The following is a 14,475-nucleotide window of genomic DNA, read 5'->3' on the forward strand; positions in this document are numbered from 1 at the left end:
TAAAAACAAAGACATCTTTAGTAGAAGGTTCTGCAGTTAAGGAAAGGAGAAGAGTTGGACGCTCCATGAAGTGCAGTTCTCTCTTCCAGTTGAAATGGGAAGCATTTAGATACTACGGTAATGAGTGCTATCAAAAGTCCTTGGGGGGGGGGAGTTGCAAAGGATTATCAGCATAGGGGTAAAAAATAAAGATCAGGATAGAAATAGTGCATGCACATCCTCAGCTAAACTTAAATAACCTTGCAGAAAGATAAGGTGTGCAATTAAGCTGCTTCAGACACTTTTTGAAACTAAGCATATAAATTAGTGTCCTCCAACAGTTTTACATCCTTCATAGTATTCTGACATTACCATTGTCGTGAAGTGCTGTGACTCACAAAATTAAATGAGACTGCGAGTAAAGAGAAATGTGGCTGACAGTGCCATGGTCCTGTTGAGTGCCACTACACAACCTTTAGGTTCATAGAAGTTTAAAGATGGTTTTCATACTCCATCTTCATACCACTTGATAGGAAAAGTCCCTGCTTTTCATCCAGTATATCTAATAGTATAATTACATAAGCACATGCCATCTTTTTTCTTAATTTATCTTCTGGTTGTCTGACACTTAAATAGGTGTATGCATATGAATTTGAAAACGTACCAGCGTGATTATAGAAATGCCCAAGATTTTTATTTCCTCTTTTACTTGGGTGTTGGTTCATGCTATTTTACCTCTCGTCTGTTACTCAAATTTGTAGGATTTTTCTTGTTTCTCAGTTCTTCATATTATCTGATTCAGTGATTAGTAAATATTCACATTCTTTTGTCTGTTTTTTATTATGACCTATTACAACTGGAGTAGATTTCACTTACTGTTACACTAGCTGGCATAGAGTCTGTTCTGTAGTGCACAGTGTCCCAAATTATGTAAAGAATTTATAATCTCACACAGTATTCAATACTTACATTAAGGACACAAGAGAAATAGTTTATATATAAACATATATAATTTTAAGAATGTCAGTATTGTTCTTGGTGGATCAAATACTGTCTATGACATTGTGCCCCCAAGTATTTCAGAGGTGAAAATGTTATGCTAAACAGCCAAGACACCAGTTTTCACAGAGCACAGATTAACCAAAAAAAGGGTGTAAGTACAGAAAGCTAGAATAAAGCCATTAAAAGGTAAATTGATGTATTCAAATGTAAAAATTTTGCTGCTGTAATTAAAATAATGTCAGTATTTGCATTTTCTGGGGGCTTTATAAAACGTAATCCTAGCATTCCGCTTTACTGAAATTTGTCAAATAAAGTCTTCACTCAAGGGTGCATTTTATGAAGATCTAAATAAAATTGTTAGCTATGTTTAAGCATCTTGCTATATTTTTACCGCATTGGGTTGCTTTCAAATTAAGAAATTATTTTGATTACATTATGGTGTAGTCAACTACAACTCAAATGTTAATGAAAAGTTGCTTTTCATTAAGTCAGTTTTACGTGGGTTTAATATTGCATTCCTTGACAAGTATTTACAGCACTCTGTTTTGCTATGTCAAATACATAGGCACTTGTATTCATATGCTCTACATATTATGGGAACAAAATGCTACCGTCTTATTCAGTTATACCAAGTCGGAGAATGCTTATCTTAAAATAAGAACAAACTTCCACAGAATAATTTAATTGCTTTTAGAAAGAAAAAATAATAAGAACCCCTCCCCCACCTAAAAAACCTCAACCTATTTAGAAACCACTAAGGTCCTAACATAAATTGACAAGCAAAGAAATTCAAAGTTAGGATTGCCAGCCATAACTTTTTCATTGTGTTTAAATAAAAGTGCATATGAGTTTTAAGAGCTGCATGTCACAACTTTTGAATTTCCTATCTCTCATCAGATTGTTTGTCTTAGCATTTTAAACTATTTTGTGTTCATTTATAAATGTTTGTTCATTCATGTGTGTGTATATAGAAAAATATACACACAAGCATGTCTACAATAAGTGTGTATATGTGTATATATTTTAATATATGTAATATTAGTGTTTCTGAAGATGTTGCATGGAATATTTCCTTTCATTAGCATTCTAGATAGATGGATTGCTTATGAAGCTTTTAAAAATATCAATTAATTAAAGCCACAAACTGGAAAACCAGGCTAAGTCAAATAAAACTTTAGAGGCCAAAAGCTGCCCTGGCTTTCGTTCTTTAAATTAGTAAAAATATCTTCAATATTTCCATAGAAAGTCAAAGTTAAATTTTAGTATCTGTATTTGAACTTCAGTCATAAAATATGTGTTGTCTCTGTGTCCTGTTGATTTAGAAGGTGGGTGGTATGCTTCCTTCGTCTGTAGAAATAAAAAGGGACACTACTGTAGTTATCAACACATAATGGAAATAAAACTTTTTGTTCTTTTTCTGAATTATATTGTGTATATATAGGCTCCGATCATGCAGTCACTTATGCATGTACTTTAAGCATATAAGTAGCCTCATTGTCTTCAGTGGGGCTACTTGTATGTTTAAACTTAAGAAAGCATGTGTACAGGATTACGGCCTAAGTGTACATCAGCTGGTCAACATGCTTGTTAGTACCTGTATACAGAAGATGCTGTGTAAAAGTGTTTATCTTCCCCCAGTGTGAACTCAGATGGTGCTTACAAAAAGACAAAGAAAACACTGAATTTTTTAAATGCTGGAACGAAAATAGTTAGTACTCATATATTAATCATACATCTGACTTTTGCCCATCATGTTTATATTTTGTTAGTAAAATCAGTTTAATAAAATGTAAAGGATTTTTTCACTTGGGCAAGAAAGAACCGAAATACTATGTATTTTTGTTTTTTCACAAAGCATGTTTCTCCTCCCTTTTTTTAACAAAAGCATAACTTATTTCATTTTATTTTAAATGTCTAACCCTATGATTATTGATGCAGCATCCCATAACTAATGCTGACCCGATTTCCCAAAAAGATGTTCATTGTGCATTTAAAAGGTTGAAAAGGTTTTTGTGGTTTAAATGTTGTTACATATTTTACAGCATTAGGATCTATGGAATATTTTGACAACTGCAACAGTTCAATGAAGTTGGTAATTTCTTTTTTTAATTATTTTTCATTGAACAGATTTGGCATTACATTTTTAAGGCTTGTATTCTGGTATATTATACAAGACATTTTGATGAAATGTATTGTGAATTTTTTTTTAGCATACCTGTTTGTTAGATATTGTCTAGCTAGAGATTATTGGCTCTAAGAGTAAGATTATTGATTAGCTTTTATTTTATAAGCGTAAGGGACCATTGGCACATCATTTTGGCACAGCAGCGTGGTATTCCTTTCAGCTAGGAATCGTACACGTGTGACTGCACATTCTCTTGTAGATGAATTGATGCGTAGGGCTTCACAGGTTATGTGCAACACCTTAATCCACTTGTAGAGTGGGAAATTAAACTGGCTTTATGCATTTCATTAAGTAAAATGCTGGTACATGCAAAGCTTCCGTTTTTTTGTTTTCCCTATACTAAACATAGTGTGAGTAATGTTTCTTGATTTGTTTGAGGTAATACGCTAGCCAAAAAGATTTATCTAAATAGAATATCTTCAATACTGAAGTGGTTTATAAAACAAACCTCTGATGTATTGTCTATCAGTTTATATGATGCCAACTGATATGATTTCAGATTTTTAATCCATTGTTTTGTGAACTTGCTGTTAAATTAAAATGAAGCTGCTTGGCTGTTTTCAAAACAAAGTAAAATGCATGAGCTTTTTTTATTTTTTGGGCCCCCCATAAGAATTTATGGCAGGCCAGTTATCAGAAATTAAGATAAGGGCCAATACATCTTTCACTGGCATTTACCAAATTTAAGAAAAAATCCTTTAAAAAAATTGCCTAAGAACTAATTTTAACAAAAACATTGCTAGCAAAATGTTGATGTAGTTTTAGTGTTTTGTCACTTGAGGTTTTGAGATTCTAAAATTGTAGCTTTTTAATAATACCGTATTTTGCTAACCCAAATAATCAGTTTCTTTATATAGGTAGGATACTTACCTTAAATGTGAAATTAAGTGAAGTTATTTTTATAGTAAAGGTAACACTTTATTTTAAGTCGTCCATCTGAATTAAATTTTTAGCATGAACACTAACCATAGGAAACAAATTCAGACTCCAGCCTATAAAGTTTCTGTGCTCAGCGCTAATATAAATTAAGACAAGATTTTTAACCTCTTATGCTTGTAATCCTGTGTTATGTTCATTATAGGAACATTGATCACAATGAATTTGTATGTGTGTCACGTATATTACTATATACTATTCTTTGTCAATATGTTGTGTTGAATAGAGAGCACTTAAAATAAAGCATACCTTTCTTTCTGATTAAATCCATCCCCTATATACAAGGTATTTGATAAAAACATCTTGTAGCATTCTTTGTATGAATGTTATCTGAGCTATTTACTCTCCTAACTTTTTAATTTTTTATTGTAATTATATTAATATACAAAATGATCGTAGTAATTTATATTTAAATATCTTTATACATTTACGTCTTTATTAGTTATATACAAGTAAAAAAATTAATTATATTAAGTGGACTTCTGACTATAGTTTTTTGTATGTTAACAATTCTTGTAAATATTTTTTCTTTCCTTTCAGCAAGGAGCAAGTAATGCAGAAAAATTTGACTATGTAAGTGAATATTAAAAAATTCTAGTGCTGTTTATCATATTTAGAGTTGATGATACAGGGGCTCACACTGTCCTCACGGAATTTTTGCCTTCAAATTGCAGGTGACACTTGAGCTGTTTGAACAGCTATCTGATTTGTAGGTGCAATTTGGCATTTAGACATCCTAATGACTTTCACTGTATGCCCCAAAACAGTCTCAGTTAAGGCCAGGTTAAAAATTTGGTCTGAGTTATGATGTTATCAGATCTGAAGATTTTGGGATGCTTTTTTTTTTATAGATGATGCAGTTTATGAATAATATGGCTGGTAATGAGTATGTTGGATTCAATAATGCCACGTGAGTATTTTTTGTTTTTGTTTTGAGGTTTGGTGGTAAAATATCTAGGGTGAAAGCGTGGCCCCCTTTAAGTCAGTGGTAAGGCTCCAGTTGACCTCAGTGGAGACAGGATTTCACCCTTTATATTTAAGATCTTACTTCAGTCCTAATATGATTTACATTTTTCTGATTTTAAATATATGTTCATTTTTGTGGTACTTAATGTACGAGGGTCTCTTTGATGATAGTTTTGATTAAATCTTATGTACAGGTGGTTCCCTCTTAGGTTTGGGAGTCTTCTCCCTTTGAGTGCTGTTTATGTGGGAACTACAGATCAAAACTGTGTAAGCCTGGCATTCATACCAAAAATGAAACTGCCCACTTTAACATTAGTTGTACCAAAAGGATTATAAATCATTCTTTTACACAGTTGTTATTCCTTGGGTTTTTTATTTATTTATATAATCTTTTTACGATAGGGGAAACTCCCCTTATGGAACTCTTAGAATGTAGGGTTCCTGCAGGAAAACTAGGCTTTTCTATTACAACTGCAGGATTTCCACCATTCTGAGGGCTGCATGAGGCAACACTCCTATGGAAACCATAAGTGTGCTCCATAGTGTTGGGGAATTTTGGATGCTGATTGGTTTGGGTGGAAGAGAGGTGATTATAATTTACCTGAGTATAGTTGATACAGGAATGCTTACTGTGGCAGCTGATAGCTTTCATTAAGACTTCTTTAACTGTGAACATAAATTTAATGGGAGAAGAGCCTCATTGCAAATGTGAGATTGTCCATGTGTTCACCCAGACCCTCTCTGTCCCTGCACCCTGTTCAGACACTCAAACCACCACTTCAGTTACATGCACCCCTAGGCAGCTGCCTACCTGTTGACTTGAGCCTCAACCTGATTCCCTTTTTCTAACTGTCAAATCCCTCTTGATTGTACTTGCATAAATCACAAGGAGGTGTATATTCATTGTATTTCACTGTCATATGTCCTTCCTTTTCCTTTCTTTTACTGTCTTGCCTCTTTCAGTATTACTTTTAAGAAAAGGGTCTTGTGCTTTTGTTTCAAAATTTATTGGCCTACCTATAAATCAGCTTATATATACTATGTATATTTTATTGGTCACCAGTAAAAGTAGATACTGTTCAACTGTTAAAGTTCAGTTCTGAGCCTTATTGTGTTAGATTTTGCACTGATAAAAGCATAGTTATTTACTCTTCTACCAGAGAGAGAATGTTATTGAATTAGAGTAAACTTTAATTAGGACTTAAAATCTATTCACACTATACTGTCAATTTCTTCAGAATTTAATCTTATATTTTAAAAAATGACACTTAAAGTTCTGTGGTTGCCAGGGTAACCTCCAAGTGTGAACCAAGTATAAATTAATGCAGCATCTTTCCAAATCTGCAGAGAGAAGGTGCCTGTGGTGTTGCTCGAGTTTTGCTAAACAGTAGTAGAGTGAATGAAACAAACAACGCTGGTCATTTTTACTGTTGATAATTAAGACTGTTTTAGTCATGGTTATTTTTAGTAAAAGCCATGGATGGGTCACAGGCAGTAAACAAAAATTCACGGCCTGTGACGTGTCCGTGACTTTTACTATATACCCCTAACTAAAATTTGGGCCCAGAGGGGGAGCTGCAGGTGCAGTGTTCTCTAAAGAGCTGTATAAACATAAAACACACTCCTTGTCCTGAGCAGCATACAGTCTAATTTCAAGACAAGACTTGACTTGAATGGGTTTAACGAACAGTGGGTCTGTTCCTGCATTCTTTAATTCATTAGGAATTTTACCATTGGCTTCAGTGGGGGCAAGTTTGGAGCAGTAGGACAGGACGAGGGTAACAGTGTTGAGATGGTGTGGTTACATAGACTAGCTAGTGCACAACTTGGTGAGTCCAGTATTCTTATACCTTTTTTTAATGCTTGATTTTTAACGAATACAAAATTGTGCTTTTCATTGCTCTCTGCCGGTTTCTTTTTTGTTGACATCTGCCTTTGCACATAAGTTTAAAAACAAACAAACAAACAAAAAATCCCTCTCACCATTGTGCTTCGCTACAGTCCAAGTATTTGAAAACTTTTTTCTTTTCAGGTTCCAGTCTGAAAGAGAGAGTGGAGATCGAAATTTTGCAATTGGCTACTACCTGAAAGAAAAGAAGGTTTATCTATCCTTTGTTTGTTGGTTTTGCAAGACTTTTACTGCTCATAATATTGGCCTCTGAATTTTTGGCATTATATTCTATAATCTGGGTTTTATTTACGTGGTTTAGAATACTGTGTGTGTTTTGTACAAGAGTTTGCAAGTATGTTTGTTTCATACAATTTGGAGAGAATGTAGACATATATTTAGGTAATCTTACAGAACAGCCCAAATCTCATTTCTACGTATTAGATTATTGATTCTAAAGTCATGTGCTATAACTTTTTTAAAGATTCAGTACAAGTGACTCTTTTTAAAAAAAAAAAATTAAAAAATAAAAATGCATTAGGTGTTTTTAGGTGTTGCCATATATAGTTAAAGATTCTATGCTTCAAGTCGTACATAAAGGTGTTTTAGTAGCTAGAGAGTATTAAGCTATCTGACAGTTGCATCTTTTTAAACAGAATGTTATTTAATTTTCCTAAACATTAAAGTTTTCTCTTTAAACATTTGTATAAGTGTTGGCTAGATTTTAAAATTAAAACTGTTTTAAACACTGGCTGGAATTTATTTATTTTTTAAATCTCTTTAGTTTAAAATTGATTTACTGTCTTGATATAATCAACATGTTTAAAAGATTACTTTTACTTCTTTCCCCAGTGTTTTCCAGAAGGCACAGACATGGTTGCTGTATTAGACTTCTATTTTCAGGTGACTGATTCTTATTTAATCTTGAGTATTTATAATGGAATTGAAATAAAGTTTTGAAAGTGTAAGCAGCACAAACTGAATTAATCATAGATATAAAGGAGCCCATTAATGCCTAATTTTTTTGAATGAACAGAGAACATTTGATGTATTAAACTCGTAAACTAAATTAAAACTAACTTTTGGGTCTCCATTGGTTGTGTGAATTAGCAAGTTTCTGCTGTGAGAGAATAATATGTATACAGATTTTTAATTTCAAGTTTGAGGGTAGTATTCAAAGTGAGGCAACACTTTTGCACCCCTTTTCTCTCTTGTTTAATTCTTATGAGCCAAACAAGAAACTATATTGTGTAAATAGTCAAATAGCCCATTTTTTGCTTTGCTTTTATCTAAAATAATTGCACTTGTCACGACACAAAAACTTGGCAAGCGGGGGTTTTCCACAGATAATCCACTGACCATTCACGCTGTGCATGCTGTAAACTGTCCACAGACTGACTAGATTTTGCCTTTCTGTCATTTCATCCCTGTCAAATTTGAAGCACTAACAAGTCAAGAACAATGTTTTGAAAAGGAGCACGTTTCTGGTTCATATTACTCCCTCTTATCTGCTTAACTCTGAGCAGAGTATTTCTAAACATTAGCTTTATCTTAACATTCATGGGTGGGGAAGTGACTCCTGTAGTTTCTTGACCTATTGACTATTTCATTTATCTATGATAAGCTGCATCAGCACTGTGAGGCCAATTTAGTGTTTGCCTTTATTACCTCAACTAGACAAGGCCAAACTAATATTCAGGTCAAAGAATTGTTGTTAGTAAACAGTAAAAGTGAGTGCAGAATTGTAGTAACATGTTCTGGATTGCGCTAGCATTTAAGAGCTGTAGTATTTATTATATATTTTGATACATTCTAATATCACATACAGGTTTTTTCTTACAGGACCTAAGTCTCATTCAGTGCACGAAATGGACTGTCCTCCCTTGGTGAACAGCTAATTCCATATTTTGTTTTCTCATTTTTCAGTATGTGGTCCCATACCTTGTTTACTGTACTCTATTCAAAACCTGCTCTGAATGTAGAATTTTTTATTTCATCATGGGCTTTTCTGTGTTGCTCATCGTAGCATCTGAGTGCTTCACAGACATTAATTAATTTATTTTCACAACATCCCTGTGAGATGAGAAGGTATTACCTCATTTTACAAATGGGGAATCAAGGCACAAAGAGATTAAGGTCACAGGTATCCACTAATTTTAGGTGCCCAATTTGAAAAATCCGGTCCTACGCATCTCAAGGTGTACTTAGCATTATATAGCAATTTATATATTCAAGCACAGCTCACACTGACTTCTGTTGCATCTGTGAGTGCTCAGCACTCTGCAGATCAGACCTCATGGTTTCAGTTCAGGCCTCCAGAAAATGAGGAACACATAATTAGTGACCACATGTGAAAAGTTTGGTGTGACTTGCCCAGCATCCCATAAGAACTCTGTGCCATACATAGGGATCGAATCCAGTTTTCTACTTCAGCATTCATCTGTGTTAGCTGTGAGACCATCCTTTGTTGTCTTACAAACTACATAGCATATTCACTACACTCCCTTCCAGTTTGTGCAACAAATGAGGCCATGGTTCTGCAGACAACAGCCTCTTTCACTACACAACCCTGTTTCATCCTCAGAGCAGGTCCATCCTATGCAGTGAATAAATCTGGTACTGTGGAGAAAATAGTAAGCTATCAAGTAATTAAAGACTAGTATAATGCATATAAGGAAGGTAAATTATGTTTACACAAGCAATCTTAATTTTGTCATTTCCTGTCTATTTTGAATGATTGATTTTGTAACCTTAACATCTAACATAGTTTTCAGTGTAATTTCCTAGCTTTTTTTTTTTTAAAGCAAACTGAAATAACAAATTCCATCATGTGACATATTTACTTCCACACAGTTTATAAGTAGGGTTGGAACCTCTAGAACTACTACTCAAACCTCCTGCCACTTGAGCTAACAGAGTAATACTAGTTTGTCATTCTCTGTAGACTAGCTCTAGAGGGAATATGGGACACTTTTGCCAGTGGGTTTCACAGATACTTGCTGATAGAAGAATGGTGAGACTCAGGAATCTTGGATTCCATTGTAGGCTCTAGAGGAAGCGTGCTTTAACGGACACAGAATCTTTTGCTCATTTTCCACCAAGTGTGTGACCTCCTTCTGCCCTGTGCCCTCGAACCTGTTCTTGTCCCAGTCCTGTCTCTGTCTCACTGCTGGCTTCTTGTCTCAGCTGTTGTCTTCAGCTAGCTGGTTACAGTCTCCACTTCTCAGGCTTCTCATCCCAGTCTCTTTGCCCAGTCCTCTCCCCAGCCCTCTGTTCATCTCATCTGTCCCCTCCTCTGGCCTCCTTTCACATACCACCTCCCCACCCACATTCCCAACCCCAGTGGCTCCTAATCTCTCCAGTTCCTCATCCAATCTCAGTGTTTGTCTACTCCCCAGCCTCATCCACTGCAGTTTATCTCAGTTTCTTTGTCCAGCCTGACCCAGTTCTTTCCCTGCACCCTAACTCCTTGCTGCATGTATCTTCCCTTTCCCCTCACCTCCTTCCCATGACCCCATTGGTTCTCATCTCTTTGCCAAGCCTGTCCTAGTTGTCATTCCCCCTGGCACCACCTCCTCAACCAATCTGTCATGTCATTGTGGTGTCTTCTCCACCCCTCCTTAGGTTCTTTTTCAGTCTGTTCTCCCTCACCCGAAATACACACAAACACTTCTGGTTCTTACCCCCTCTGCATGTGAATCAGGCAGTTTCCTTTTCAGTGCTGCCCCTGTGTTCAGCAGCTGGTCATTGGGAGCACCGGAGAGACAGGTTCTTTGCTCTCAGCTCAGGTGCCCTGACCTAATGTTGCCCGCTGCCCAGAGCTGCAGTTTCAGGGAAAGTCTGGTTCAGCTGCCACCTGGAGCATGGTTAACACAGATAGAATTTTCTGGGAATTACGCTGCTAAAATCTAATAATTTCCTATTGAGCATGTACAGTCTGCATTTTTTCAAAGTCTTATAATTTGGCCAAATTTGGACAGATTTTCATGCAGCTCGCACAAGACACATTTCTGAAAAAAGCCATCCGTTGCCAAATTTTAAATAGCTGCCGCAAAGTGTGGGGGTGCTAGAGCTTTTCAAAGAAAAGCTCACTAGAATTTTTTAAAATGAGCAAAACAACATTTTCCCCAAAACTTGTTATCAGAAAACAGCCCAACCATTTTGGCTGAGATGAAAAAATAATCATTATTCAGTGATACAGATCAACTCATGTAATGACGCTAGTATGTAGACCTCCAGTTGTTCTTTAGCATACTGTATGTACATAGAGATTATACATACAAATAAGAATTATTTTTCCCTTCCATTAGCTGTGTTCTATTGAAGTGACCTGTGAATCGGCTAGTGTGATGGCAGCAACTCTGGCTAATGGTGGCTTTTGCCCAATTACTGGTGAAAGAGTGCTGAGCCCTGAATCAGTCCGGAATACCTTGAGCCTAATGCATTCCTGTGGCATGTATGACTTCTCAGGACAGTTTGCCTTCCATGTGAGTAACTGTTGGATGCTAATTGTATCTGGCAAGTGAAACTAATCTAGACTGGCTTTTAAACAAACATTTCAGGATTGATCTTTTTATACTTAAGCTGTTATGTGAATTAATCAGAAGTTGAAAACAACATTTTTTTGAAAATCTGTTACTTACAGCATCGTGAAATTAAGCACTTCAAGGTATTTCAGACAAGTACTGTTTTCAGCCTAAAACATAAGTTGGGCTTCAAAGATATAACTCATCTCTTACAAGAGCAATATCTACATTGCTTATTCAATTTAGTTTTTATCCAAACAAATGTTATAACTGGTGAAATCCTGAATTAGGTGGTAAAATATTGGGTGTGCCTGCGCGCATGCAAGTCGTGTTAAGCTGTCACGGTTAAACAAAAGGGATCTTTGCGCTAATACTATTTTGTAGCACTGTCATTGTTGCAAATTATCAATGACTTGTTGGATATCTGTGTGTATGTTTCACTTCTCTGCTGAGATTATTAGGCCTGGGGTATAGTTCTTGCTGAACCACTAATATGCTGTCTGACCTTAGGCGAGCAATGTGATTGCTGTCTCTCCATGTGCCTTATCTGTCAAGGATAATAATGCTTACCCAACTTAGAAAATATTCTGGGAATGATCAGCTAAAGTGCTATATAATAATTTTTTGTGTGCTAAGTGTTACGAATAACACAACAGACTAGAATGTTAACATAGTATACTAAGTCTTTAACTTCCTGTAGGTTGGTCTTCCTGCAAAATCTGGAGTTGCTGGTGGCATTCTTCTGGTTGTTCCTAATGTTATGGGTCTGATGTGCTGGTCACCTCCTTTGGACAAAATGGGCAACAGCGTTAAAGGGATTCACTTCTGTCATGTAAGGAAGGCTTCCTCTAACTTTCAATAATTTGTCTTTTGCAACCAACATTTACCTAATTGGTTAGCATGCCTAAGGCCTAACTGAACTTAAATGAAATCCTTAAATTTGTTCATGTACATAATTCCAGTCTGACCTGACCTGAGATTGAAAAGCAGTCTTGTTTTCTGACTTTTGTGGCTGTAATTCAAATTAGATTTATTATCGGACTATGCAAACCTTTAGAAAACATGGTGAAACCAATCTTGGAAAAAATGTTCATGAAAAAATTTAAAGGAATAATGTCTTGTGACATGAGAGTGGCACTGATTTCTTTGATATATTAGAACACAAGATCTCTTCCACCTTAAAGAGGCTTGCTAGAGTCCAAATATTCTTAACACTGGCATCAAACAGGGACGTCAGTTTTTCAAAGGTCCAGTCTGTAGCAAAGACAGAGCTAAGGGTGGCTTGTCTGACAGTTGTCTTTTGTATAGAGACATTTTGTATGTATTATTCACAGAAAGACACTAACAAACTCCACTTTGCTCCAATATGTTAGAATAACAATAATTTCATTTACTTAGCACTGCTTACTGGGGCCTTTGGCGGCTAATAATAAAATGGGAATGGTGTTTCTTATATTTTGGCCAATATCATACTTGTATGTTTGGGAAGAAAGAAGATGGGTTGAAAGTCTCCACAGAGACAACCGTCAGACAAGCATCCTTAGCTTTGTCTTTTGCTGCAGACATGACCTTTAAAAAATTGAAGGGCCCTGTTTGGTGCCAGTGTTAAGAATATTTGGACTCTGGCCAGCCTCTTTAATTGGTAGAGATCTTGTACAATACTTCATTTGCACAGTAGTAATGAATGGTGACACATCACTGGCCTTCCAAACAGAGAGAGGAACATGGCAGGGATGCCTTCTGCCTCTTTCTCTTCTCTCTACAGCTGGTGGCAGTGCAAATTAGGCAGTACTCAGACAATCAAAGACCTCAACAGAGGATACTACAATATTTAGAGCACTGTGCAGCATTTAGAGTACTTTATTCACGTGACTTCTGTATCAGCTGCATAACAATCCAAGTTTGCACCTCATTCTGGTGTGTGCGCGCCAGTACATTGTCTCTCTTACTATTTTTACTATGTTTGCTTTTAAGTCCTATATTAAACAATACTTTCCAATTAAAATCAAACTGTTGTTTTTAAAAACAACTCTTATTAATAAAGAAAGACCTAATAACTGATGATTTGGCAACCTTCACATTGCTGCAAAATAAATAGCTATAAATGTATATATATATTATATATAAATAAATTTGTTCTTTAACCTACAACAGCATGGAAAAACTACTTGCCATAATACTTGTGATTGGCTTTCCCTACAGTGATTCTAGTTTAATTAAAATCAAATGTTGCAGTGAATCTTCCTTGTTCAGCTCCCTATCACAGGTCTTGTGTTACTGTTATATATAGCACCTCGCAAGTGTTTGTGAAGTATACATTACAAAACCAAATGCTATAATACCTGTACCGTGAAATATTGGTATAAGTTAGCTTTCTTTCAAAATACCAGCAATAATTCAGTATTACAACCTGAAAACATGTCTTTATTACCAATGTATGGAAGGACATTTTATGAAGAGAGTAACAAGAGGCTTCTTTTGTAAGTCAGGAACTTAGCCAAGTAAGTCATATTTATTGTGAAGCAAAAATATTTAAAGTGTGTGCATTATCAACCTCAGCTGAGAAAATAATAAACTATGCAGTATACAAAGGATGATGTAGTTTATTTTTGACTGTTTTCAGGATCTGGTTTCTTTGTGCAATTTCCATAATTATGATAACTTGAGGCACTTTGCAAAGAAGCTTGATCCTCGCAGAGAAGGCGGCGATCAGCGGGTAAGCTAAATAAGTTCTTTTAATGACTACTTTGTATAGTTGTCAGCTGGAAAATGTAAGGTTCATCTGTAAACATAAAACTGCTCAATGACATGTACTGCATCAAGACTTAAAGATAAGTTAAGCTTATCAGTCTAGTTTCACCAGAGCACAGTTTATTTGTGACAGACTGTCATATCTGTGATGAGGCTTAAACAGTTACAAGATTTTGTGTAAGATTCATAATTGCTAAAGACTTCAGCCTTTTTTCTTCTCCCCAGCTAGAGTGGGTGTATGG

At 35.6% G+C, this 14,475-nt stretch overlaps 1 protein-coding gene across 2 annotated transcripts in view; it reads left to right on the forward strand.

Annotated features, from left to right (window-relative positions):
* GLS (glutaminase) overlaps positions 1-14,475 on the forward strand; it is a 98,583-nt gene that overhangs the window by 42,909 nt on the left and 41,199 nt on the right. The window contains exons 1-8 of one of the 2 annotated variants that reach the window (XM_074967786.1): positions 3,020-3,073; positions 4,643-4,675; positions 4,954-5,012; positions 7,101-7,167; positions 7,809-7,859; positions 11,267-11,443; positions 12,183-12,314; positions 14,106-14,198. In XM_074967786.1, coding sequence (XP_074823887.1) covers positions 3,035-3,073; positions 4,643-4,675; positions 4,954-5,012; positions 7,101-7,167; positions 7,809-7,859; positions 11,267-11,443; positions 12,183-12,314; positions 14,106-14,198 — 651 coding nt within the window. In that variant the 5' untranslated portion in view covers positions 3,020-3,034. Of the gene's footprint in view, positions 1-3,019; positions 3,074-4,642; positions 4,676-4,953; positions 5,013-7,100; positions 7,168-7,808; positions 7,860-11,266; positions 11,444-12,182; positions 12,315-14,105; positions 14,199-14,475 lie in introns of those variants that run through there. The other variant, XM_074967785.1, reaches the window with a different exon arrangement.

Source organism: Natator depressus, chromosome 11, assembly GCF_965152275.1.
Source record: "Natator depressus isolate rNatDep1 chromosome 11, rNatDep2.hap1, whole genome shotgun sequence".
NCBI lineage: Eukaryota > Metazoa > Chordata > Testudines > Cheloniidae > Natator > Natator depressus.